Source organism: Peromyscus eremicus, chromosome 4 (genome assembly GCF_949786415.1).
Source record: "Peromyscus eremicus chromosome 4, PerEre_H2_v1, whole genome shotgun sequence".
Taxonomy (NCBI): domain Eukaryota; kingdom Metazoa; phylum Chordata; class Mammalia; order Rodentia; family Cricetidae; genus Peromyscus; species Peromyscus eremicus.
This window is the reverse complement of record NC_081419.1, coordinates 6,468,353-6,494,971: the sequence shown is the minus strand read 5'-3', so window position 1 is coordinate 6,494,971 and position 26,619 is coordinate 6,468,353. Positions and strand designations below refer to the sequence as shown.

At 47.1% G+C, this 26,619-nt stretch overlaps 2 protein-coding genes across 3 annotated transcripts in view; one reads left to right on the top strand and one right to left on the bottom strand.

Annotated features, from left to right (window-relative positions):
• Window positions 1-3,153: 3,153 nt before the first annotated feature.
• Naif1 (nuclear apoptosis inducing factor 1) lies at window positions 3,154-8,560 on the bottom strand. Of its 2 annotated transcripts, XM_059260066.1 has the most exons (3): window positions 6,963-8,560; window positions 6,072-6,588; window positions 3,154-3,934 (listed from the first exon to the last, which is right to left on the bottom strand). In XM_059260066.1, the coding sequence occupies exons 2-3, from the start codon at window positions 6,571-6,573 to the stop codon at window positions 3,456-3,458; spliced, it is 981 nt and encodes a 326-aa protein (XP_059116049.1). In that variant the 5' UTR covers window positions 6,574-6,588; window positions 6,963-8,560; the 3' UTR covers window positions 3,154-3,455. The 2 variants fall into 2 exon arrangements, with proteins under 2 accessions (XP_059116049.1, XP_059116048.1); XM_059260065.1 differs by lacking the exon at window positions 6,963-8,560 and having other exon boundaries at window positions 6,072-6,938.
• Slc25a25 (solute carrier family 25 member 25) overlaps window positions 7,550-26,619 on the top strand; it is a 36,367-nt gene continuing 17,297 nt past the window's right edge. The window contains exon 1 of the mRNA XM_059260061.1: window positions 7,550-7,949. Within this exon, the coding sequence (XP_059116044.1) occupies window positions 7,692-7,949 (258 nt within the window). The 5' untranslated portion in view covers window positions 7,550-7,691. The remainder of the gene's footprint in view (window positions 7,950-26,619) is intronic.

The window sequence follows — 26,619 nt, the reverse complement described above, 5'->3', positions numbered from 1 at the left end:
GGGGAAACTTTACTGGTCCTCTGGCATCTTGCTTCTTAGGCAGTTGGTTCAAGTCTCCCTCGACTCTGCCCCTCTTCATCTGAGTCCTCAGTGTGATTGTTCTGCCTAACCTTATCCTGCCTTGCCATAGGCCAGACAGCTTTATTATCAACCAATGGGAATAAAATACATATTCACAGCATACAGGAGGATCATCCCATAGCATAGTTCTGAACACATTAAAGAATTTGATCATTTATAAGGTGACTGACAATGGATATCTTAATAATCTTTAACAGTTTACTATTAAGTTTGTAGCTTTTTTTTTTTTTTTTTTTTTTTTTTTGGTTTTTCAAGACAGGGTTTCTCTGTGTAGCTTTGCGCCTTTCCTGGAACTCGCTTGGTAGCCCAGGCTGGCCTCGAACTCACAGAGATCCACCTGGCTCTGCCTCCCGAGTGCTGGGATTAAAGGCGTGCGCCACCACCGCCCGGCAAGTTTGTAGCTTTTATAAGGTTAGAATTTGCATTTTTGTTCCTATTAAGTTTAGTCTTAAAAAAAAAATAACAGTTTTTGAATTGAAGTTTGTTCAGTACCAAAATAAAACTTTATTTATTTATTTATTTTTCGAGACAGGGTTTCTCTGTGTAGCATTGCAGCCTGTCCTGGAACTCACTCTGTAGCCCAGGCTAGCCTCGAACTCACAGAGATCTGCCTGCCGCTGCCTCCCGAGTGCTGGGATTAAAGGCGTGCACCACCACCTCCCATCCAATTTAATTAAAAAAAAAAAACCTCCAAGATTTCCTTTTAAAGAAATTCAAAAATCTCTAAACTGTTGGTTCCTGCAATATCAAAAATAAAGTGCCCTTTTTAAAATGCCCTTTTTCACTTCAAGAGGGAAGCAGCAGTGCCCAGCCATAGCCTGGACAAGGCAGAACCAAAGTCCGACCATGCAAACAGCTCAAAACAGCTCAATGATCAACATCTGGGATTTGCTCAGGATCCTCTGAGCTTCCTCCCAGGGTCGGGGGTGTGTGGGAGCCCGTTTTCAGGTTCCTCGTGGCTTTACTCAGCAGGTCCGCATAGAGAGGATGATTAGGACCACGGGCCTGAGTGCAGGTGTCTGAGATAGTCTGCACTTGGCTGTGCTGGGGGAGGAGGTCTTTTGCTCCACGTCTTGACATCTCTATAAATACCCTGGGGCAGAGACTGTCAGGGCTCCTTGGAATAGGTTCCAGGCCCTTTCGAGGCTATCCTTTATTTTCTGTTTATCTCCACAATCTAAATCCTTCTATCTAATATTTCCTGCTGCTCTCACTCAAGAAAACTCTGGGGGACTGTGGGGTTGGTGGGTAAACGCCCCGCACACAACCCACAAGCCTACATATTTCGCACCTTTATCCAGTCAGGGGCAAGCATACATCCTGATACACTTCCTGCCTACATCTCTCTCCCACCTATGTTTGAGCAAACAGATTCTGTACTGTTGGGGCAACCAAACTTGTTTATAGAAGCAGAAAACATGTGGTTTGTTATCCTACATCAACAATAGTCCCCAGCATTCCAGGAAGTTATCTGTCCTTAAGCAAGTGGGGCTTACAGGTTAGAGACATTTCTGTTTTACAGATCTCTTAAGCACAGTAATTTAAACTTAAAACATAACTTTAGCCATCACAAGGCCAGCCAGGGAGACAGTGAGACTGTCTCAAAACCACAAAAACAAAATAAAACGAACAAAAAATAGGTGGTGGACCAGATTTAGCCTGGAGGCCATAGTTTATTTCTATGTGTGAACAATAAAGACACAGAAGTGTGTATAAAAAAGTGATATTTCTTTAATTTAAAGTTGAGACCCGGAAAGAACAAGTTAGCTTCAGTATCCTAGGCTTCCTTTTTATACACAAACGGAACAGACACAACATTGGCTCAGATTTCCAACCCCAGAGTAGAACCAAACCGGGTCACACATCGCTTGGAAGCTCCCGCAGCAACCCTGCTGGAGCCAAGAGGCTCCACTTGGGGAAGAGGCCCCACCTCACTCCCCTCTCTGTAGCTGGCACTACACATGCCTCCTGTCTCCAGGGGGCCTCTTGGACCACAGAGTGGCGCTAAGCATCTCTGTGTGTGCATGCCTGGAAGGGCAGCTCGGCTAAGATCTGGAACTTTGCTGTAGCCACTGGTCATGAGAGGCCCAGTTATGGTGCAAAATGGCAACCGCGGTGGTGACGTGAGGAGACTGAGGGCTCGGCACTCGACGGCACGTCTGAAATGGTACAGACAAAGCCCGCCAAAGCCCGCCCGGCCGAGGATTTTGTAAGTGCCTCAGAGAAGGTGGGAAGGCAGACGCGTCCTTCAGCCTCCGGAGGCTGTGCCCCATTGGAGCACAGAATGAAAAGGGCACACTGGCTTCACCCCTCCCCGCCGCCTCTTACACTCGAGGACAGTCCTTGCTTTGGATTCACTTAGCCGGTGGGGGTGGGGCTTCTGCAGCACAGCAGGCCCTGAGTAAGGAGCACGGGAGGGGAGTCTAGGTGGGACGCTGAGCAGGGCTCTAGTGTGCCCTGTACTTCCGGTGTGTGGTCCAGCAGAGAGGAGAGAAGGGTGGCCACAGAGCCTGCCGCTCTCCCAGAAAGGAGTCAGCTGTAGAATAAATATGACTGGCTAGAAAACAGAATAAAAATTAGAGGGTCACCTCAAGTGCACTGCAGCAGGAAGCAGGACTCCACAAGGGTTTGCCTCTCAACCCTGACAGCACCTGAAGCCCACCGTGTCACAGGCGGGGTGGGGGCGGGGCGAACTACGGAACAGCCGCCCAGGGGTGTCATGGAAGACTAGAGGTGGCCAACCCATTCCCACCACACAGCATTCCTGAGCCCAGCTGGCTGCATGCATCTCAGGGCATTTCCAAGAGCGGGGCTGTGCCTGGATGGGTGTGGCACACAGCAGTAAGGAGAGTCCCCTGAGGACGGAGGCACAGTGAGAAGATGAAAGGGCTAGGCTTTCCCAGTGGCGCCGGGGGACATTCTCACGTGGGTGTTATTGCATTTCTGGGCAGCACCACTGTCAGGATGGCACTAAAAATGGTGGCACACCTGAGGTGGGGCAGCCCACGGAAGATCCAGTGAGAACCAGTCTGTCTTTAAAGTTGTCCTAGACTGAGTCGGGGGGGGGGGGGGGGATGTCTCAAGCCTTAGATCACGACAACATTTGTCCCATCACCAGACACACACTCCCAGCTAAATCTTCCAGATTTCAACAAGGCAGTTCCGGAGGCTGAACTGAAGAGACTGGGTCCCAGGAGCCCAGCGATTTCCTTTTCCCAGTCAGTCTCCTTCATTATTCTCAGACTAATAAGCCCCAAATATCTGTCCAAGAGGGAGCTATCCACATGGCCCACTTAAAGCCACTCACAGAAACCACTTACAATTCCACAGAAGTTTCCCTCAATCACGGCAGAGCACTGGTTTGACCCCTGCCCTCACTGGATGATGCTGTCCGGCTGCCCATTCTGGGCCACCTGTCCAGGGTCAGGGGCTGGGGCTGGGGTGGGTGTGTTACTCTGCAGGTAGCGTCGGAAATCTTTAATCATGGGCCGGAGGACCTGGATGAGGACACTCAGGGCTGCCTGGGTGCCCTCCATGGCCTGGGCCTGCCGCTCCTGGGCACAGGCCTGTACTTCCTGGGAACGCCGGATCATCTGTAGCAGGTCATTCTGCTGCTCCAGGTGCTGGGCGATTTCCTTTATGTGGAGGTTGGTGACCCGCTGCTCCTGGATCAGCTTGGCCGAATTGAGGGCAATGCGGCTCTTCAGTGCCTGTGGTTTGACGGATGTGTCTGCGTGCTGGGCCAGCATCTCCACAGGTGCCTCGGTTGGCAGGGGCTCCTCCTGAGGAGCCTCGGCTGTGCAGTACTCCACCACGCCCTCCTCCAGTGTGTGATAGGTGGTCTCGGTGGGGACTGCCGAGAAGAAAGAACAAAGGCGGAAGAAGGTCATCTTTCTGAAGGAACGGTGCCGGCCCTGCAACACTGGTAGTGGGTATTAAACCCTATGCAGCAGGGAGGCAGAGGGGAAGTCAGGCCTCCCTGGCTGCAGTGACATAAAAACACAGTCTCTGAGAGGTTCAGCTCTTTGTTCCTCAAGGCTGGGATGGAACCCAGGACTTGTATATGCTAAGCATGTGCTCTATCATCGAGATATTTCTCCAACCAGGTTCCAGGATTTTACTCTATTGGTAGCCAGTGAGAAGCCCCCAGATCTGACAAATGCAGAGATGCCAACAATAATGCCAGCAAAATCTTAGAATACTCATGTACCACTCTGTATTCATTAGCTCAAGAAATCCTCCAAATGACAAGAGATGGACACGTCTTCAATTTCAGAAATGATGAAATAGAACCACTTCTCTGTGCTGCTTTGAGCTAAGTCTATCCCTTCTGTGTGGCCAGTTAAAGAAGGAAGGTCCACTGCAGCTCACATGGCCAGAAAATGCCTCCTTGTCTCTTTAATCACTTTGGTTCTTAAGATAACTAAATATCGAACCAGGTGGTGATGGCATACACCTTTAATCCCAGCACTCGGAAGGCAGAGGCAGGTGAATCTCTTAGAAGTCAGCCTGGTCTACAGAGTGCATTCCAGGACAGTCAGGGCTACACGGAGAAACCCTGACTCAAAAAAACAAAACAAACCTAACATCTCCCTCCACCCCCGCCAAAAAAACCCCCAAAAACAACAAAACAAAACAAAACAAAACAAAACCCCTAAACATTCTAGAAGATGCTGCTCCAGAACAGTACCTGACTTGGACCAGCATTTTTCCTCCTCTTCCCACCTCATACGGACTGGAGAAAGACGCAGGGGAGAGCACACGAGCACACACCCACACACCCACATACCCACACATCATTGAGAATCTGGTGGATACAGTTCAAAGCTATCATGACCGAGCAGAGTTCACAGTTGTGGGCACACATCCTTATCTTGAACACAAAACCTAACCAAAGTTAGCTCTGTTACCACTCATTGACTAGAACCTTAGAAGGGACATTAGGTATTTGGGCCTTTATGTATGTGGGAGATGTCAATCTTGTTTCTCTTTTTAAAGACTGTGTCTATATGTTCATAATATGTAGGTACACACATGTGTGCACACACACGTGTGTTTGTGTACATATGGAGAGTGATCAGAAGACAACCTCAGGTGTCATTCCTCAGGTGCTGCCCACATCCTTTCTTTTTTCTTTTCTGAGATGGAGTCCCTTCACTGGTCTGGAACTCTCCAAATAGGCTGGCTGGCTATTGAGCCCTAGGGATCCATCTCTTGAATGCTAGGATTATGAGTGTGTATCTCCATCTCCTATTTCCCCTACCTTGGAATGCCATCAACTGTATGTTCTCCTCACACCACGAAATCCCTCTCTTCTTGTGAGTCCTTGGGTTTTCTCATGATAAAGCTATTCATACATACACACACACACACACACACACACACACACACACACACTGTACCTCATCTGTCCTAGTAGAATATAATTGGCTTATATATTTAATTTTCACAGTGCTAAGCAAGTACTCTACCACTGAGGTATCTCCCCAGTCTTCAGGGAATGTTAAATACTTTGGTATTTCTTGTGCCCAGCATAAATTTCTTGATGAATGGACGAATAGATAAGAATCATGAAGATCCTGAGAAGTGCCTGGTGAATGTTTGTGTATTGAAAATACAGAATATTTTTGTGCAGAATGGATGTCTCACTTGGGCAGTATTATTCCTAGTTAGTTATTCAACAAGTATATCCTGGCTGCTTACTGATTCAGCAGCTCCTAAGTCCAGTGGGGCTACAGACAGTCTCTGTCTTCAAGACTACATAGGCCAGGTCAGCAAGCGGAAGTCATGGATATCCAGCTATCCACATGCTGAGGAAGTCCCCAAAAGAACAAGATCACCTCTGTCTGGAGAGTTCTTGGAAGGCCTCATGGTCTTTCAAGATCGCCATCTGACTTTTGACCCTTGGCGGCCAATTTGCCCCAGGCTGCCCCAGCACTAGCTGGCCCTTCCCATAATTGCAGCTGAACTGAGCAGGAGAGGTCACTCACTCTGTGTCAGGGTGACCGTGGCTGCAGCTGCCGTGGCTGTGGGTCCGAGGGCCACGGGATGGATCTCGGTGGTACTGGGCAGGCTGATGATGGTGGCCTCACCCAGCAAGTTACAGATGCGCTGTTGCATAGGGGTCAGCAGTACAGGAGCTATGGTTGTGCCACTGCCACCGCCTGTCCCAGGTCCACCAGCTCCATCCTCTTCCTTGGGCCCTGGGGCCTCGCCACCTTCGACAGCAGCTCGGACTTGGGCAACCTTGCGACGGACCTCGGTCTTGAGGTCAGACCACTTCTTCTTGACTTCGGGCAGCTCTCTACGGCAGGTGGCCACGGCGTTGACTCTTCTCAGGATGCCATGCCAGGCTGCACTCTTGGCAGCCAGAGGGACCCCAGCATTGAAGTGGTTCACCAGCAGGTGCTTCTTCAGCTCTAGTTCTTCCACGATGATCTCCACCTCCCGCTCTGAAAAGTTCATCTTCCTCTTCTTGGCTGGGACAGCCATGGCCTCCCCTTTTCTCTTTTTAAAGAAATTATAATGCCCTTAACAACCCCAATTACCCTTCTCTTCTTTTTCAGCCTCGCCTCTCGCCCCCCCGCCCCCAAAAAGGGGGACAGGCAAGGCTGGCTCTAGGCCAAGCACCAGGCCTTAAGTAATCCCCCTCGCTACGCAAAGTGCGTAGGGCCCAGCCCTGACCGGCCCGACCGCCGCCAGCCAGCTGCGTAATGGCTTCCTGAATCTGCCTCTTCCGCTGGGGTGTGCGGAGATCCGCCCACTTCCCTTCTTCCCGCCCCTCGACCATCCCTGGGAAGCCCCGCCCTCCAGGTTGGCGTGGCTCAAATGCCTCGCCGATCATTGGCTCTCCAGGCCTGCCATTTCTCCCAAGGACACACCTATTTGCTAGAACTGGCTTGGTCATTGGCCTAAAGGCATGTCTGTCGCTACAGGGCGTCCGCCCACATGGTCTTTATTCACTTCCATTGGGAAATCAGTCTGTCGTTCAATTGTTTGTATTGCGACTATTACGTTGTTAAATTCAGCTATTCTATTGGTAGGTTAGGAGACTACTAGAAACCAGCCTCCTGATTTTGATTCGTGTTTTCGGCCTTGAGTCGTCAACCCGTTAAATTTTGATTTTATTCAGTGGTGCTAAGTGTCTTCTAACTTCAGTCTACAGTTGCTCTCATACAAATCTCATTTCCACGCATAGCTATGATCTCTCTCCGTACACAACCGCTCCTCCCAGCCTCATCATCATTCCGCAGTCTAAACAGGGCTTCTGAATGGGAACTGGACACGGGACCTTCTGCTGGCGTATTACCCCGCTTCGGCTAATCCCCGCCTCTCTCAGTTTGAATCGACGCAAAGCCAGCGTGGTGGCCACGCCCCCTCATTGATCCCGGAGCCGCCATCCCGGCCTGTGATTGGCCGGCTGTGTGCCAGGGGGCGCGGTCAGAGCCGCGGCGCGCGGCGGGGCGGGGTTCCCGGAAGCGGCCCCTCCCTCCAGCCTGCCGGCTTCTCGGAGCCCGCGCTCGCCGTCTGAGGAAAGCCGGCGTGCTTCCGCGCTCCGATTTCTGCCTGCCGCCCTCAGCCCCGCGTCCGGCGCCCCCGCCTCGCGCCCGATGGTGAGCAGTGTGTTGTGCCGCTGCGTGGCCTCCCCGCCGCCGGACGCCGCCGCCGCCACCTCGTCGTCCGCCTCGTCGCCGGCTTCGGTAGGGGATCCGTGCGGCGGCGCCGTCTGTGGCGGCCCGGACCACCGGCTGCGCCTGTGGAGCCTCTTCCAGACACTCGACGTCAACCGCGACGGCGGCCTCTGTGTCAACGACCTGGCGGTGGGGCTGCGGCGCCTGGGACTGCACCGCACGGAGGGCGAGCTCCGGGTACGATTGCGTGCGCCGTCCGCGCGGGCTGGGAGGATCCGGGAGGGCCTGGAGAGCGACCCGCGCCGCGGGGGACGGGCCAGGACCCCAGGGCCTCCCAGGCAATCCTCTGGAGCTTGTCAGGTTTGGGGGGACGCGGCTGGAGCTAAGCGGGACCCCTGGTGTTGGGAGGGTGTGTCCCTTGACTGACAGATGGGAAGGACCCTCACACCGTGTTGAGCGTAGGGCTCCTCAAGTGGGTGCGCGGGCCGTGAGAAAAGCTCGTCCTGGATGCAAGTGGACACCCTTGGCTCTCTTTGATGAGCAGAAAGCCCCTTCTTGCTCCCACTTTCCTTAGGGCAGAAGGACAAATCTCAAGAATGCCTTCTGGACCTCAAGGCCAAGTTGGTGCCAACCCTGCCCCCACACCCAGGTTCCTATCCATCCATTCTCATCGTCACCCCACCCTCTTTTCTCCCTCTCGTTTCCATGCCACCGGGGCCCCTCATCTGGTTGCTCGCAGAAACATGTGGGTGTTGTGGGGAAGAAAAAATGGGAACTGGGGTTCTAGGCAGATCTACGTGGATGTGGGTGGTGAGGACAGAACAGTTCTTTCTTATGACTTAGGCCCAGCCCCCCCCTCCCCCCCACTGCTGTTCCAGAACACTGGGTCAGGATCCCTTTGTGGAGTTGGAGTGTGGATACGTTAAAGAATCTGAAGGAAGATTCTGTTTGGTTTGGTTTGGTTTTGGTTTGGAGGAAGGGTTTCTCTGTGTAGCGCTAGCTGTCCAGGAAGTAGCTCTATAGACCAGGCTGGCCTCGAACTGTCAGAGATGTGTCTGCCTCTGCCTCCCGACTGCTGGGATTAAAGGCTTGGGCCACTGCCTCTGGGCTGGAACATTTTTCAAAAAGTGAAGGTGTACTTCTAAGGGTATAGTTGGCTGAAGTGGGGTGGGCCAAATCGGGGAGACAGGGGCGGAGAAATGGCCATCTATCTCTGCGTCTGCACGAAAGAGAAGTGCTGTCTGTCCTTCCTGCACAAGAGGCCCTTGAGCAGTGGCTTTTTCTTCCCTTCTGTTTCTTGACTGGTTTTCAGTTTGACTTTAGCTGTGAGTGCCCTTAACCATCATTATTGTGGCCTAGCCCGGCACACAATCTGTGTGGTTCTACTGAGCAGTTTGCCTAGTAACCTGTTTCTTCCAAAGATCCTGTTTGGTTCCTTTATATGTACAGTCATTAAGAATTTCATAGCCAAGTATGAAAACCTGGTAAGGTGGCAGTGAATCATGACAGCTTGTTGCTTGGGTGGCCACACATAAGGTGTCATATCCAAGGTAATCTTGGATCAATATCGAAGATATTTAACCTACTTAGGATCAGCGTAGGAAGCCCAAGGATGGCACTGTGTAATGTAGAATCCTTGGGTTAAGCCCAAGAGATTTAAAGATAAGATTTCTCTATATAACCAGGTTGGCCTTGAACTCACAATACTCCTAGCTTTAATTAAAAACAAAACCAAGAAACTTTTTTTAAAAAGTTAGTTTTAGGGGCTGGAGAGATGTCTTGCCAGTTAAGAGCACTGACTGCTCTTGCAGAGGTTCTGAGTTCAATTCCCAGCACCCACATGGTAGCTCACAACCATCTATAACTGGATCTGATGTCCTCTTCTGTCATGCAAATAGAGCACTCATATGCATAAGTAAATCTTAAAAAAAAGGAAACCAATTTTAAAAAAGGTTAGTTTTATACAGAATAGTGTTCTGAGCTGGCTATTACCCCATATACATCTAATGAATCATTTTTCTTTCTTTCTTTTTGTTTTTTTGGTTTTTTAGGTTTTTGAGTCAGGGTCTTGCTATGTAGCCCTGCCTGTCCTGGAACTCACTATGTAGACCAGACTAGCCTTGAACTCAGAGATATAACTACCTCTGCCTTCCAAGTGCTAGGATTAAAGGTCATCTTTTGAAGATAGGATAGCTAAACTCAGAGAATCTGAAGCCCACATGGCCTTTATTCACTTCCATTGGGAAATCAGTCTGTCGTTCAATTGTTGGTATTGCGAATATTACGTTGTTAAATTCAGCTATTTTATTAGTAGGTTAGGAGACTACTAGAAACCAGCCTCCTGATTTTGATTCCTGTTTTCCGTCTTGAGTTGGTCTTGAGAGAATCTGAGTTTAGCTGGAGGGGTTAGTGCAGCCTGGGAGTCCCAGTGAACCTTCTTGCTCTTAGGAACCTACACAGTTGTCTGTGGTACCAGGCACATTGAGGGCAGCTGGCTGTGGGAGTGTGGCATGTTTACACCAAGCTTTGTGACTGTACAGGAATCACAATGTTCTGGAATTCATGGCACATCTGATATTGATCCTAATCCATTTTTTTGGCAGCGATCTTGAAGTAAAGGCAAATGAGGAGAAAGTGACCATTCTCCAGTGCTAAGAGGAAGCTTGTTTGTTTGAGACATTTTCTTGCTCTGGGAGCTCAGGCTCAGAACTCACTATATAGCCCAGGCTAGCCTCAAATGCACAGCCATCTTCCTACTCAGTGTCCCTGTCTGCTTGCCCCGCCCCTCTGTCCTGGAATGTAGTTATGAGCCACCACTCAGGTAAAAGAGAACCCTTTGGTTAACCTAAAGAGCTTAACTCTCTGTGGTTACTTTGACTCCACAATATTTGACTCTTTGACTGACCTAAGTTGTGTGACTTGAAACTTTTTTTTTAAGCAGATTGAACATAGATTTTTTTGTTTTTGTTTTTGTTTTTCGAGACAGGGTTTCTCTGTGTGGCTTTGCACCTCTCCTGGAACTCGCTTGGTAGCCCAGGCTGGCCTCGAACTCACAGAGATCCGCCTGGCTCTGCCTCCCGAGTGCTGGGATTAAAGGCGTGCGCTGCCACCACCACCGCCCGGCGAACATAGATTATTAAGAAGTCAGAGTGGCCGGGGCGGTGGTGGCGCACGCCTTTAATCCCAGCACTCGGGAGGCAGAGCCAGGCGGATCTCTGTGAGTTCGAGGCCAGCCTGGGCTACCAAGGGAGTTCCAGGAGAGGCGCAAAGCTACACAGAGAAACCCTGTCTCGAAAAACCAAACCAAAAAAAAAAAAAAAAAAAAAGAAGTCAGAGTGGGATATCCTAAAAATTTTTTGTTTGTTTGAGACAGGGTTTCTCTGTGTAGCCATGGCTGTCCTGGAACTCAACTCCGGGTTGGCTTCAAACCTACCTCTGCCTCCTGAGTGCTGGAATTAAAAGTATGTGACACTACCACCTGGTTCTAAAAAGATTTTTAAAAAAATATATGTATATATATATATATATATATATATAAAAATTTATATATATAAATTAATTTGAGGTATTGATTTAATATTAACTCTGAGCTTTTCTAGTTTTAAAAAAAATTTTAAGTTAGCATACCAAGTAATGTGTGTCACTGGGGCATCTTCATATGCACTTCATTAATATTTCCTTTTATTCCTCTCCCTCCCTCTCTTCCGGTTTTGAACAACTTCAATTGTTATGTGGCTTTGAGAAAGATTAGAAGTGATTCACTTTATTAGTTTATTGCCTTTGGGGAAGCATTTTAGCATTGGAAAGAAAAAGGTGTTTCTTTCTGTAAATAACTAGGCCATAGCAAGACACCCCACCTCATGCACACACCCCCACCACTTCCTGTTGAGTTCATTACTGTTCGCTGCCTTAAGAAAAAGGCAGCGCTGTTGTTTTTACAGAACTGGTAAGAGCCAAAGAACTTGGGGGCCCTCTGGGTAGAAGTGGGTGCCTGCTGTGGGATAAGCCTTGACAAACAGTGCAGTTGGAAGCTGCTTCCCGTGGCCCCTGGGAAACTAGTCTGAGGTGGAGGTTTTCACAGGAATCAGTTGTGAGCTGTTATCAGCAGATGCAGTGAACTGGGGTCATGTGACTCCACAAAGCCTCCTAGCCTGTAACAGCTTGAAGTGAAGTTTTCTTTTAAAAATAAACCAGCAAGTTTTGCCTTCTGCCTTTGTTCCAGAAGAGACTGAGACAGAAAAATTACTTAAAATGGAAATGGGCAGAGAAATTCATGGCAGTCAGCCAGGGAAATTTTCTTTGTAAGGGGCATGTGAGGAAGAAGCCTGTCTTGGGACAAAAGGAAGGGAAGGTTTATTAAAGAGAATAAAAGATGATGTCACCGGTAGTGACTTTGGGAGATGACACTCAGCCTGGGCTAATTATAGCATTGACTATTTCAGGCGTTTTCATGTGACCAAACAAAATGTATGCCTTAAAACAAGTTTAAAACAGGTTAGGTGGCTGGGCGGCAATGGCGCTCGCCTTTAATCCCAGCACTCGGGAGGCAGAGCCAGGCAGATCTCTGTGAGTTCGAGGCCAGCCTGGTCTACAGAGTGAGATCCAGGACAGGTACAAAACTACACAGAGAAACTCTGTCTCAAAAAAACCAAAACCAAAACCCAAAAACAAAACAAAACATAGGTTAGGACTTGGCAGCCAAGTAGAGGAAGAAAGCAGTTTGTTTTACCTGTAAACAGTTGTGCTTCTCTCTAGATAACTTTTGTGGGCTCTCACGGCAAGGGTTTCATTCAGGAGAACATTCTGGATGCCATGTTGTTTGCTATCTAAAGACTTGTGTGGACGGCTTGAGTCCTACAAAAACAAACATGATAGTAACATGATTTTACATCATGTTACAAGGGAAGAAAACGCCATCTAAAAAGATGATGCCTTAGTGGTAGCATAGTTTAGGTTAGAGTGGCTGGGCAGGAAGATCACTTGAGTTTAAGAGTTTAATGCCAGTTTGCCACATATTGCAAGGCATGCTCCTCTTATCTTTAATGAAGTGAGATCCAAACCTGGCCTTTGGGGAGAACATGAGAAAGGGGAGGTCAAACCACAGTCTTGTGTAACCTAAACAAGTGATGTATCACTGAGCCACATCCCCAGCCCAAGATACCCATTCAGAACCAACCATGGTGCTTCCAAAGTACAGCTTTCAAGGTTATCCCAAGCATTCCCTGTCAAAGAGCAAGAGCCCACCCTGCCCTGTCTCTTTCCCTGACCTGAGTAGTATGCACAGGAAGCAATCTCTGGTGACTTGAAATCATCAAATGAAAGACTGTTACTGTTGAGCTGGTATTGTTTAACCAGACAGCATCCCTAAACTTCCTACCTTCTTCAGGTTGGCCCAAACTAGACAGATTTCGATAAGATAGTCTTGCCTATAGAAGAAAGGGCTTATTTTTTTGAGACAGGATCTCACTTACTCCAGGCTAGGCTTGAACTTGCTATATTTCTGAGACTAACTTTAGAACTTCTAATCCTTGAGTGCTGGGATCACAGGTACGTGCCACCATGCCTGGTATAGGGCTTTGTACAAGTTAGGCAAGCAGTCTGCCAATTGAGGTACTCCCAGTCTCCTCCCACCACTTGGGGTGGAGACAGGGTTTTTTGTAGCGCTTACTGGCTTGGAGCTTGTTTCTATTCTCCCGACTCAACCTCAGAGCGCTAGGGTTACAGGGGTGAGCTTTATGCCCAGCTAAGGGAGAGCCTTTGTCCTGGGAAGGGGACGGGCATCCTTGGGAATAATGTAATGGCCTATTTGGAAAAGATTAGACTGAGTGTATTTATTAAATTGATTGTGCTATATTGTTGCCAAATTGGTTATTGGCTCAAATTCATGATGATGGGGCCAATTTGAAAAGTGGGTATATATTTGAAACTGGGCATAGTGGCACTCAGGAGGCTAATGGAAAAGAGTTGAGAGTTCAAGGCTAGCCTGAGGTGCATAGTGAATCCTTGCCTCCAAAGTAATACCCCTAAAAGCTGATACTCAGAAACATGGACCAAAGTAATGTGGAGGAATACTCCCTAGTCTTTCTGAAAAGTGGAGCTTCACAGATGCATTCCTTTGTTCAGAGAATCACTAATTCCTGAACTCTCCCAGAAACTACATGGGAATGGAGCAAACAGAGCCTCTTCTGGACTTCATTTATAGTCCAGCTAAATACAGCTGTGGGGTAAAACCAGTGGACAAAACTGTACTGGTATAAAGCTGATCTCGTTACACTAAGTGCATAGAATTTACCCATTTCCTTTTAGAATTGGGTTTCCTTTTCTTTTTCCTTTTTTTTTTTTTTTTTTTTTCCTTTCAAGACATGGTTACTCTCTGTAGCCCTGGCTATGCTGGAACTCATATGTAGACCAGGCTGGCCTTGAACTCACAGAGCTCTACCTGCTTCTGCCTCCCGAGTGCTGGGATTAAAGGCATGCGCCACCATCGCCTGGCTTAGAATTTAGGGATTTGAAAGAGTCACTAACCACTAAAGTCATGCATGCAGTTACTCTTCAGCTTTCCACTTGAAGGAGGATCCTCCTTGTGGCATCCTTCAAGGATGGTCATCTAATCTGTGACCTGGATCATGCTCTTTGTTATGAGACCTATGGCCTTTTATCAGTTATTCACATGCTAAAAAGTGCCTTCAAGAACAGAAGAGCAGTCATGCAGGATTCCTTGAGGAATCAAGAAACTAATGTCCTTATATGAAAATGTCAACATGAAACCCATTATTTTGTATCCTGAAAAAAAAATACTTAAAAAGAAAAAAAATATTTAATAAAATTTTGAAAATCACCAGTCGTGGTGGTTTACACCTGTAATCCCAGAGTTTAGGAGGCTGAGGCAGGAATATTGAAACCAGCTTAGGGTACATAGTGTGAGACCTTGTTGACATCTGCTCCCAACACACATACAAAAGTTGGGAGACTTGTGTTATCTTCCCATGATATCTGCTGATCCTACTAAAGCTGTAGGTGTTAGCATGCACATCTCACATAATACACCTGGCATACATTTTATGGCTTCCTGGGAGTTATAGTACAGTATTTGCCAAGACTCAGCCAAGACAAAAGTCAGTCAAGAGAAGAGCATGCAGTTTATGACCTGCCTATATAAAATCCCGAATAGGGTTATCCATAGAGACAGAAAGTAGAGTTCTGGTGTCCTAATCCAGGAGAAATAGAAATGTGGTAAGGAAGGATGGTAGGGTTTCTTCTTGAATGATAAAATGTCTTCAGGTAAAAAATGACTGTGAACACACCTACAGAGATACTGGAAACTACTTTATTTCAAAGGGTTCTCTTGTATATCCCAGGCTGGCCTTGAATTTAGTCTATAGCTGGTGATGATGACCTTAAGCTCCTGAACTTCTGCCTCCACTGGGCTAAGAGGGCAGAAGTAGGCCACCACACCCAGTTTATTCAGTGCTGGGAATTAAACGCAGGGCTTTGTGCATCATTGGTAAACACTCTTAACAGCTGAGCCAAATCTCTAGCTCCCAGTTGTGCACTTTAAATAGTCCATCTGTGTGGTTATGATCTGGACTCAGATGTTTCTATAGCTTATTTTTTAGCTGCAGGACCATGGCCAAGAGGTCTCTTTTCCCCCAGAATCACTATATCAGCATGTCAGCATGACAGTTTGAATCTCCCATTTCAGATGCTGGTTGTGTGGCTCGCTCGCTGTCTGTCTCTCTGTCTCTCTCTCTCTCTCTCTGTCTCTCTCTCTCTCTCTCTCTCTCTCTCTACACACACACACACACACACACACACACACACACACACACACACGTATTTTTTCCAGATTTTGTCCACTTTTAATCATGTGGAAATTTTTCTTTTGATGTTTCTGTTCTAGTTACTTTCTCTTGCTATGAAAACACTAAAACCAACTCAGAGGAAGAAAAGATTTACTTGGTTTATGCTTCTATGGTACAGTCCGTTATTCAGGGAAGTCAAGTCAGGACCCTAGAGGCAAGAACTGAAGCAGAGACCACAGAGGCTTACTGGCCTTCTTCCCTTGGCTTGCTCAGCTACTTAATATACAGCCCAGGCCCACCTGCCTAGGGATGGCACTGCCGCTGGTGGCCTGTCCTTCCCTCTATAAATTAGCAATTAAGAAAAACCCCATGATGGACCAATCAGACGGAGGCAATTCCTCAGCTGAGTTTCCCTAGTCCCAGGTAACTCTAGTTTGTGTCAGAAGTTCCAATATTCCAAACAGCAGTCAGGTTTTCTCTCTTCACCTAGATTTGCCATGGTTCCCTTGCAAACGAGTCATGCTGTGACCCCGTTGTCTTCCATGATAAGAAGTCCAGGAGATTAAAAAATGTCCCTCCTTATACCAGCAAGTTTCGAGTTCTTGAACAGCACCTTTGTTCCTGTCCGACCCAAAGCGCTCTACTTCATGGAACAGTGTTAGTGCTGCATGGCATGCTGGGAAGAGGTATTAAATCCTGACTACCATGAGTTTGGGGAATTCTCTTAGCCTCCAGTTTTTTTTGAGACAGGGTTGGTGTCTCTGTGTAGCCCTCACCGCTCTGGAACACGCTCTGTAGACCGGGCTGGCCTCGAACTCGGAGATCCGCTGCCTCTGCCCCTGCCTCTGCCTCTGGAGTACTGGGATTAAAGGCATGTGCCACCACTACCTCGCTTGTCTCCAATTTTTATGTTAAGAATTATAATCTTTTTCAGATTAATTTTTATTTTATGTGTATGAGTGTTTGCATGTATGTATATATGTATGTGCATGCACCATGTGCCTGTCTGGTGCCAGTGGAGGCCAGAAGAAGGTATCAGATTGGGTTCTACTAAGTTGCCCATACTGGCCTTGAGTTTACTCTGTAGCCTAGGCAATTGTCCTCTGCCTTCCAAATAGCAGGGACTGTAGATGTGAGCCACCATACTGGGTCTGATCCATACCAGGTAGCTTTCCTCCTATTGATTGTTGAAAACATAATGCCCAGATGGGTTAAATGTGCTTCTGCCTGCAGTTTGCTTAGGTGAAAAGTGCAGGCTGCATATGAGTAGGGAAGGGAGTGTGGCAGTGGAGAGCAGGCTCATCCACAAGCTAAAGCAGTTTGGAAGGGGGTATGGGTTCTGAGAAGCCTGGGCTTGTGAACTTTGGGAAGATTAAAATGAAATTCTTTGTTTGTTTGTTTGGTTTTGTTTTTTGTTTTTTTGCTGTTTGTTTTCGAGACAGGGTTTCTCTGTGTAGTTTTGCGCCTTTCCTGGATCTCACTCTGTAGACCAGGCTGGCCTCGAACTCACAGAGATCCGCCTGGCTCTGCCTCCCGAGTGCTGGGATTAAAGGCGTGCGCCATCGCCGCCTAGCAAAATGAAGAGATTCTGAAGGACTAGAGTTACTGTTTATTAACATGGGTGTTCACTGCAAACGTTTCTTGGGACACAGATGCTCACAACACTGACCCTACAAGCCTTTGGCTCTCTGATTAGCCTTGGGTAATCTTGCCTCCATTTCAGTCTCCTTCCTCCTATGGAACAGGAACTTCCCCTTAAAGATTTTACAATATTGCACTAGGTGTACATTCCAGTGACCCCAGCACTCAGGAAGAGGCAGAATTGCAAGTTCAAGGCCGCTATGTATGAAAAACTTACACTATCCTTTCAGTATATGACGTTGACACATCTGTGCATAATCCAGTTCAGCATGGTAAGGCCCTTGGTCATGTTGAGGAATCACCTCAAAAGGTAAGTACTGCTCCAATGTGTGGAACAGAAAAGACACTGAAGAAAAACAAAACAAAACAAAAGGCGTCTTTCTAAAGATGCCTTTTCCTTTAAAGCAAATGAATACATGAATAAGGCAGGCAGGCCTGCAGGAGCTGCCTGATGATGCCCTCTCCCTTTTGTCTGGGTTTCCAGGAAGCAGGAGGTGAGTCACGGCTCATTCTCTGCTGGAGCAGTGGAGAAGGAGGTGGCTGTTGTCCCTGTCCCTGCTGGTCCCTGAGCTTTCCTCATTATTCTGTCCACCCCTGGGCTTAACTTCTTCCAGCCTCCCTCCACCCGGAGTAAGAATTCTTTTTTATTTTTTTAAGATTTATTTGTTTTAGGGCTGGAGAGATGGCTCAGGGGTTAAGAGCATTGGCTATTCTTCCAGAGGTCCTGAGTTCAATTCCCAGCGACCACATGGTCACGAAGAAACCATCTGTAATAAGATCTGGTGCCTTCTTCTGGCCTGCAGGCATACATGCAGACAACACTATGTACATAATAAATAAATAAATCCTTACAAACAAAAAACAAAAAAACAAAAAACAAAAACAAAACAAAAAGGCGGGCAGGCCAGGCAGAGGTGGCACACGCCTTTAATCCCAGCACTCGGGAGGCAGAGCCAGGTGGATCTCTGTGAGTTCGAGGCCAGCCTGGGCTACAGAGTGAGTTCCAGAACAGGCTCCAAAGCTACACAGAGAAATCCTGTCTCGAAAAACAAAACAAAACAAAAAATTATTTATTTTATGTGCATTGGTGTTTGGCTTTCATGTATGTCTGTGTGAAGGTGCCAGATTCCCTGGAACTGGAGTTACAGACAGTTGTGAGCTGCCATGTGGGTGCTGGGATTGAACCTGGGTCCTCTAGAAGAGCAGCCAGTGCTCTTAACCACTGAGCCAGCTCTCCAGCCCTAGAGTTAGACTTTTTTTTTTTTTGTTTTTGTTTTTTTCGAGACAGGGTTTCTCCATGTAGCTTTGCGCCTTTCCTGGAACTCACTTGGTAGACCAGGCTGGCCTCGAACTCACAGAGATCCGCCTGGCTCTGCCTCCCGAGTGCTGGGATTAAAGGCGTGCACCACCACCGCCCGGCTTAGACTTTTTTTTTTTTTAACTTTATTTTTTCCCTGTTTTACAGGGAATACTGAGGGCAGTATTTCTTTTCTTTTTTTTTTTTTTATGATTTATTTATTATGTATACAGTGTTCTGCCTGCAGGTCAGAAGAGGACGCCAGATCTCATTACAGATGGTGTGAGCCACCATGTGGTTGCTGGGAACTGAACTCAGGACCTCTGGAAGAGCAAGCAGTGCTCTTAACCGCTGAGCCACCTCTCCAGCCCAGAGTTAGAATTCTTACTAAAATCACTGAAATGCCGTTGGTGGAAAACAGTAGAGGAGGCTAACTTTGGGTTTTGTGTCTTGCTGGGGCTCAAACCCTGGGTCTTATATATGCCCCTGGGTCTTGTATATACCAGGCAAGTGTTCTTACACTGAGCCGTACTCCTAGCCTGAGAGAGTAGTTTAGGTCACCAAGAATTGAGGAAACTGTGTGCTAACCCTTCCCCTTCAGTTGTGTGACATAGTTGAATCATCATGTTTGATAAAACTAGTGACAGTGGCCACCTTAGCCAATTCTATTGGCCCTTTGCGCATTTCCACATGCTGAAACACTGCTCTTGCTTTTGGTTAGTGTCATGTATATTATTTGTAGTTAGGTACTTAGAGTATTTAGATTTTTTTATTTTATTTTAAACTGAGATGGTCTTACTATGTGACCCAGGCTGGCTGGAACTCAGGATCCTCCTCTCTCCACCTCCACTAAGCATGGGGATTATAGTTGTTCACAGCCATCTGTGCTGGCCAGTAATGTTATCCTCAGGTGGACTTTGAACCCATAGGATGTTAGATCTGGAACACATTCAGGTGTGCAGTTCAGCCTCCACACTTACCAAAGAGGTTAAATGGTTTGTCCAGGGCTCTACAGAGGCGTTGGAGAGAGACATTCCTGTAGCACCCCATAGAACACACTGGGACGCAGCTCACTTTTTTCCATTTGTTATTCACATTGTAGGTGTATTTTGTTTGCCAGAGTTTCTTCATCTCTAACCTATAGGAAAAGGAAAATAGGACCAGAGAAGTAAATAGTTCCATAATTAAATCTACTTCTGAATTGTTTCCAAGAGCTGGTCTGGTTCAAACCAGTCATTCTTTGTTAGACTTCTCCCAACTACCCTTAACAGCTCTGCTGCCTGTAGAAGGCAGTCTCTGAGTAGATTCCTCTTCCTGCTATTTGTTTATTTAGTCTTGAGACAGATTCTCACAATTTACCCTGCCTTTCCATGAGCACACACATCTGTCTGCCTTTGTCCCCCCAGTGCTATGCCAACATGCTGGGCTCTTCCTGCACTCTTGAGCCTGCAGTCTGGAACAGTGCCCAGCAAGTGATCTTGGGAAGTTAAGGTGGTACTGCACCCCTGATCTGTTTTGACTCTGCTGGGTTGTCCCGGTTGGCTGTAAATTCCTGGGCTCCAATAATCCTACCTCTGGTTTCTGTTTGCTGCAGGTGGCACTACCTGATCTAGCCTGATCCCAGGCTTCGCTCTTAAGTCAGTTTCTGAGAAACCAAAAACTGTTTCTGGCAGCTCTGGGGATCAAATCTCAGGGCGTGGGCAAACTGGACACTGTACCTACCACTGAGTCTGCAGGTTTGCCTCTCACATCGAAAAAGAGAGGAAGGCTGTGGATGGGAAGGTTTTGATCCTTTTAGGCATATGGGATTTTACATGCTGGCTTCAGTTAGTAGCTACATTCTCTTCAGAAACTTGATAGATAATCTTATTGGAATGAGAACCATGGTCTTGGAAAAACATGGTGTGTTTCAATGAGGACTGGCTTCATTCTTGTCCTAAGGCTCAAGAGGCCTGTGCTTAAAATTGCTTAATTTTGTGCACTTTTTCTTTTAGAGATGAGAAGAAGACATCTTTGTTAAAAAGGCATTCACCTTGAACGATGGGGACTGGCTTTTCACCAGCAGGAACAAGCCATTCAGGAGACTAATGAGTAAACCTCTTTTTCTCTGCCACAGTCAGATTTCTACATTTACTTCTAAAATGCAGACTAGGGGATTCCATGCTTTGCATTACTACCACCTTTACTGACTGAGCAGTGCCCGGGGGACAAGGGCTGGCTCTTCCTCATTCTAATTGAGGGCTGAGTCACTGGCAGGAGGGTCTAGTCTGTTCACCCAGCCTTACATCCTGAACCTCTGGCTCCCCTAGGGTAGCTTACTCAATTGAATTAGCTGGTTGATTCATTTTAGCCTAGACAGTCTCACCTGCTACAGTTGTGCCTCTGAAATAGTAAATTGTGAACACGTGGCTTTGAACTCCTGTGTCTCTCTCCTTGCACATTTTGTATCTTTTTGTTTTTTTGGTTTCAGTTCTGGTTTTTGTAAAAACACTAGAACAGTGAATCTCTCCCTGTGGGTCTCAACCCCTTGAGGGGGAGTGTCTGACAACCTTTTCACAGGGGTCATGTATCTGATATCCTGCATATCAGATGTTTACATTATGATTCATAACAGTAGCAGAGTTACAGTTATAAAGTAGCAACGAAAATAATTTTTTGTTTTGTTTTGTTTTTCGAGACAGGGTTTCTCTGTCCAGGATCTCACTCTGTAGACCAGGCTGGCCTTGAACTTACAGAGATACGCCTGCCTCTGCCTCCCAAGTGCTGGGATTAAAGACATGCACCACCACTGCCCGGCGCAATGAAAATAAATTTATGGTTGGGGTCACCACAACATGAGGAACTGCATTAAAGGGTTGCAGCATTAGGAAGGTTGAACCACTGCCTTAGAGCTTCAGACTTGACCCATTTAGCTGGTGGACAGGGACCTCCCTGTGACCTCATTGGCATAATCAGTCCTCATTATGAAATCAGTCAGCCAAATCAGCCTGACTTTCTGTCAAATGAAGTCTGGCTTCATTTTTTCATTAAAAACCAGGTGTTCCCCCTGACAACACCTGTCCTGAACATTATGCAAAGAAGAAAGGAATGCAAAGATGAGCAGTAGGTAGACAAGACTTGGAGACTGAGGTGGGCATTGTCAGCAAGGGCGCAGGCTCTCCTTTCAGTTTTGTTAGGAAACTTCCACAGCCCTCTGCAGTTGTCCTTCTGTGTACTGTGCGAGGGCATTCTACTGTGGACAATTCCTCATGTGATTTGAAATAAGCCATTGGACTGTGCCACGAGGTCCATTCCCTTGGAATCTATTCCTCAAACAGGCTCTTGTCCGTTCAGTCTGTTTTCTAGGTTCTTGAAGTGTGGGTTACTCCTGCAGATGACCACCCTCACTTTACCGAGCTGCTGCTGATGTGTACAGGCTGCAGGGGGAGGAAGCTGCCTGTGCCAGCCCTGCTTTGGAGTTGGGTCGGTCTCAAACTCAGGAAGCTGATCGAAGTAGAATTAGAGTCGTGATAATTGACAGATACCCAAAAGAAACCAGTCATCTCCTCGGTGCTCTGATTTAGATGCGACAGTGCAAGAAATGGCCTGTATTAACCACTGGGAAAGGAGATAGGCAACAAAGATCAAAGTGTTTTAACAAAATACTAGTGAAGCACACGGTAAACCAGAGCTGGTCCTGGTCTGTGCAGGTGAAGGGAAAGTGTGTGATAAAATACCCGCCAGCTTTGACCTGGGTGTGGTTATTTGAAGCAGATTGAACATTGGAGGGCTTGCTTTGATAGATGCCGGCTAATGGCTTTGCCCGAATTGGAAGCCACACCCTCTTGAATGTTTTTCCTTAAACCCGGACTATGAGGTTTTCACTCTGGCTGGTAGATCAGGCATCATTTCTGTGAGTCTAATGGTGTATTGTGACTCCAGGGGACCCTTGTAGCTCTGCAGCTGTCCTCTCTCTGGTACCCTGAATACTCAGACTGCTCTGATAGTAGCCTCATCCCTTTAATGTTGGGAGATTGCCCAGCTCCGTTCAAGCTCTTCCTCTGCATGAGAGTCCGGAAACTCCAGGCAGGGAGCTGTGGCAGTGCAGCAATTGCCTCGCCTCGCCACATTTCTCAGGAAGCATTGTCCTTTGTGCCTGTTCAATGGCTTGACACCATTGCTTCATATATTCTTAGTCTTTTCTTGTTATAGGCAGGAAGGTGTGAATCCGTTCCTGATCCTCCTTCCTGGCTGGAAGCCCTGGTGTAACTCGGCCCCATGATGTGGAGAAATCCATTCAATTAAAAGCCAGTACCTACTACATGAAGGAATTTTGTAGGTTGGAACCCCAAACATCAATATCTCCTTCATTTCTTCTGCCTTCTGTGCCTAAACAGGGTTCAGGTTTATGAAAGGATTAACTTGTTAGGCTAGGGATGTGCCTGGGTAGGTAGAGCACTTGCCTTGCATGGACAAATGGACAAGGGCCTAAATTATTCAATCCCCAGTATCGTGTGTGTGTGTGTGTGTGTGTGTGTGTGTGTGTGTGTGTGTGTGTGTGAGATTTTGTGTTTATTTTGGGGTCTTGGCTCTAGACTGGCCTAAAGTAACAAAAACAGTTCTATTAACTGTCCCCATTTTGCACATAATATTGAATCAGAGATGGGCCTGGTTGCAAAGACCTATAAATCCAACTTCTTGGGGGGTACAGCAGGAGGATCAGTAGTTCAAGGCCTCACTGGATATAGAATGGGTTCAAGGGCAGCCTGAACAACTTAGAGACCCCATCTGAAAATGAAAAGACGTTTTCTTAAAGTGCTTCGATATAATTCAGTGATAGAGCCCTTGCCAGCAGAGGCTCTAGATTCAGTCCTGGTGTGTGTGGTGAGGACCGAAGAACAAAAGAAAGACCTTTGAATCAGTAATAGAGATTATTGATCGCTTTTATTTTTATTTCTTTGGTTTTTTGAAACGGGGTTTTTCTGCAGCCCTGCCTGTCCTGGGACTTGCTCTTCTAGACCAGGCTGGCCTCGAACTCACAGAGATCTGCCTGCCTTCCAGCCACAGCTCTTTTATGAGAATAGGCTGCAGGTGGTGGTGGCACACGCCTTTAATCCCAGCACTCTGAAGGCAGAGGCAGGCGGATCTCTGAGTTTGAGGCAGACCTGGTCTGCATAGCTAGTTCCAGGACAGCCAAGGCTACACAAAGAAACCTGTGTGGAAAAAAAAGAGAGTCAGCTGTTGAGCCAGCAAGATGGCTCAGAAGCCATCAAGCCTATGACTTGAGTTTGGTTCCTCAGGATTCACATGGTAGAAGAAGAGAACCAACTTGTGCAAATTGTCCTCTGACCTCCATGTATGCCCTGGCGCATGCCTGCCCACACAGATACATACACTTATACACAAAACAAAATGTGGAAAAATTTAGCCGGTGTGGTAGTGAAGACCTTTAGTTCCAGTACTCAGAAGGCAGAGGCAGGTGGATCGCCGTGATTTGAGGCCAGCCTGTTCTACATTAGAGATCCAGGCTAGCCAGGATGACATAGTAAGACTCTGTCTCAGAAAACAAAAAAAGGCTGGAGAGATGGCTGAGCAATTAAAAGCACTGGCTTCTCTCTCTCTCTTTTTTTTTTTTTTTTTTTTTTTTTTTTTTTTTTTTTTTTTTTTTGAGACGGGGTTTCTCAGTGTAAGAGCTCAGGGCTGTCCTGGAACTCGCTTTGTAGATCAGTCTGGCCTCAAACTCACAGAGATCCACCTGCTGTGCCTCCCAAGTGCTGGGATCAAAGGCGTGTGCCAACACACCTGGCTTGCACTGGCTGCTCTTAGACTTGGATTCAATTGCGAGCACCCACATGGTGGATCTCAAACATCTGAAACTCTGGTTTTTAGGATCTGACACTCTTTTCTAGCTTCTGTGGGTATCAGACATGTATGTGGCATACACACACAGTGCAGGCAGAGCACCCATACAGTTTAAAAGAGCTCAAGACCCTCTGTGCTGGCTAGCTTTTATGACATCTTGGCCACAGGCTAAAGACATTTGGGATGAGAGACTCAGCTGAGATAATACCCCCATCAAATTGGCCTGTGGGCCTGTGGTCCATTTTCTTGATTGATGATTGATGGGGCCTGCTCATTGTCACTTGTGGGCTGGTGGTCCTGGGTGCTATGAGAAAGCCGGATGAGCAAACAATAAGGAGTAAGCCAGTAAGCAGAACTCCATGGCCTTTGTACCAGCTCCTGCCTCCAGGTTCCTGTCCTGATTTCCTTAGATGGACTGTGATTGGGACATATAAGCTGAAACAAAGCCTTTCCTCCCCAGGTTGCTTTGGTCATGGTGTTTATCACAGCAATAGAAACCCTAACTGACATACCCTGTCTCAGAGTTGAAAAGGAATTGGGGATGTTTGTAGCTCATTGGTAGGGATTTGTCTAGTGTTTCTAAGGCCTTGGATTCAGTCCCCAGTATGTTTTTTTTTTGTTTTTTTTTTTTTTTTTTTTTTTTTTTTTAAGTCCTGCTGGGCGGTGGTGGCACACGCCTTTAGTCCCAACACTTGGGAGGCAGAGCCAGGTGGATTCCAGGCCAGCCTAGGCTACAGAGTGAGTTCCAGGAAAAGCACAAAACTACACAGAGAAACCCTGTCTCGAAAAAGAAAAATCCTTAGCCCAGGGTGGGGTACTGGTACACACCTTTTATCCCAGCACTTAGGAGGATGAGGCAGGTGGATCTGAGTTCAAGGCCAGCCTGGACTACAGAATGAGTTCCAGGACAGCCAGGGCTACACAGAGAAACCCTGTCTTGAAAAAAAAAGTCCTTCATCTAGTTTGGAACACCAGCAGATCTGGCTGGTCTCATCCTTGGTTAGAGAAGCTTCTTTTTATAGTGGACAGCAGTCAGCAGAGAGATTTTCTCAGAGTGCTGAGAAAAAGAGACTGAGTGCCTAGCCCTAAACAGGGTAACTATATTAACCACCACCACTTCCTGTACTCAGGGGCCATCTTAGAAGAGGAGGTAGAAAACATAAGAGCTGGAGAATGGGGTGGAGTGTTGTGACATGGGACTTCTGCACATACCTGCCTGTGAGGATCAAACCCTTAGAGCAGCCAAGGTTGTCTGCCCAAGATCAAGCCAGCCAAAATCCTGGTATAGTCTTGAGGCCCCACCCCACACTGAGGCACTGCTGGCAGTGGATGGTTGCTGGGAAGGGACAATCACTTTTTATAGGTTTCCCATGCTCCAGCTGGATGACCTGTGCATCTGTGGCAGCACTAACTGGGGTTAGTGAGTTATTAAAAAAAAAAAAAAAAAAAAGGTAAGGTTGGAGGGCATGAGGGAAGTTAGGGAAATGAGTAGATATTTCTTTGGATACATTTATGGAATTCTACAAAAGAAAGGAAAATTTACAAGCAAAATTTAAAAATCATTTATATATAAAACAAAGATAGTATATGTATGTGAATGTTTATGGGTTTGTGTGTATGAGTGCTTCTCACATATGCGGGTTTACAGAGTAAGCTGAAAGTGGAACTGCAGAGCAGAGGGCTGGAGGTGCAGAGGGCTGGAGCTTTGGAAAAGCTGGTATCTAACTAGGGTTCTTTTCTGGGGCTTGTAGCAGTGGGCGGAGCTGTAGGTTCTCCCATCCTCTCCTTTAATGTGATTTTTATGTATGTATATATGTGCATGTATATATTTGTGGGCACACATGTGGAGGTCAGAGGACAACTTGAGGGAGTAGATTCTCAGCTCCCACTATGGATCCAAGATCATACTCAGATCAGCAGGCCTTGGCAAATGCCCTTACCAGATGAGCCATCTCCCCAGCCTTGGGCTTGTATCTTTAAAACAGAATGATTATGAACATTTTGAGTCACCTTTGTGAGGGATGATAGATAGTTGGTCACTATTTGTCTGCTATTAAACTAAAAACAACTGAAGATTAATCATGGTCATTTGCTCAGCGAAGTGGACAGATGTTAAGTCCAGGGCCTGGTTCGAGGGATGGGGGTGGGGTAGGTAGAAGGATTCGCGTTCTGATGTGATCTCAGGAAACAACTATCATGTAGGCTTGCTTTCTGCTAGGCTTGGGTTGGAGAAAATTGAATAATGGGAGAAGAGAGTGATGCTAGGTGACTTAGGAGGTGTTGCCAAGGACCCTGGATCATGTTGCATGTGGTGAGTGGCATTCGG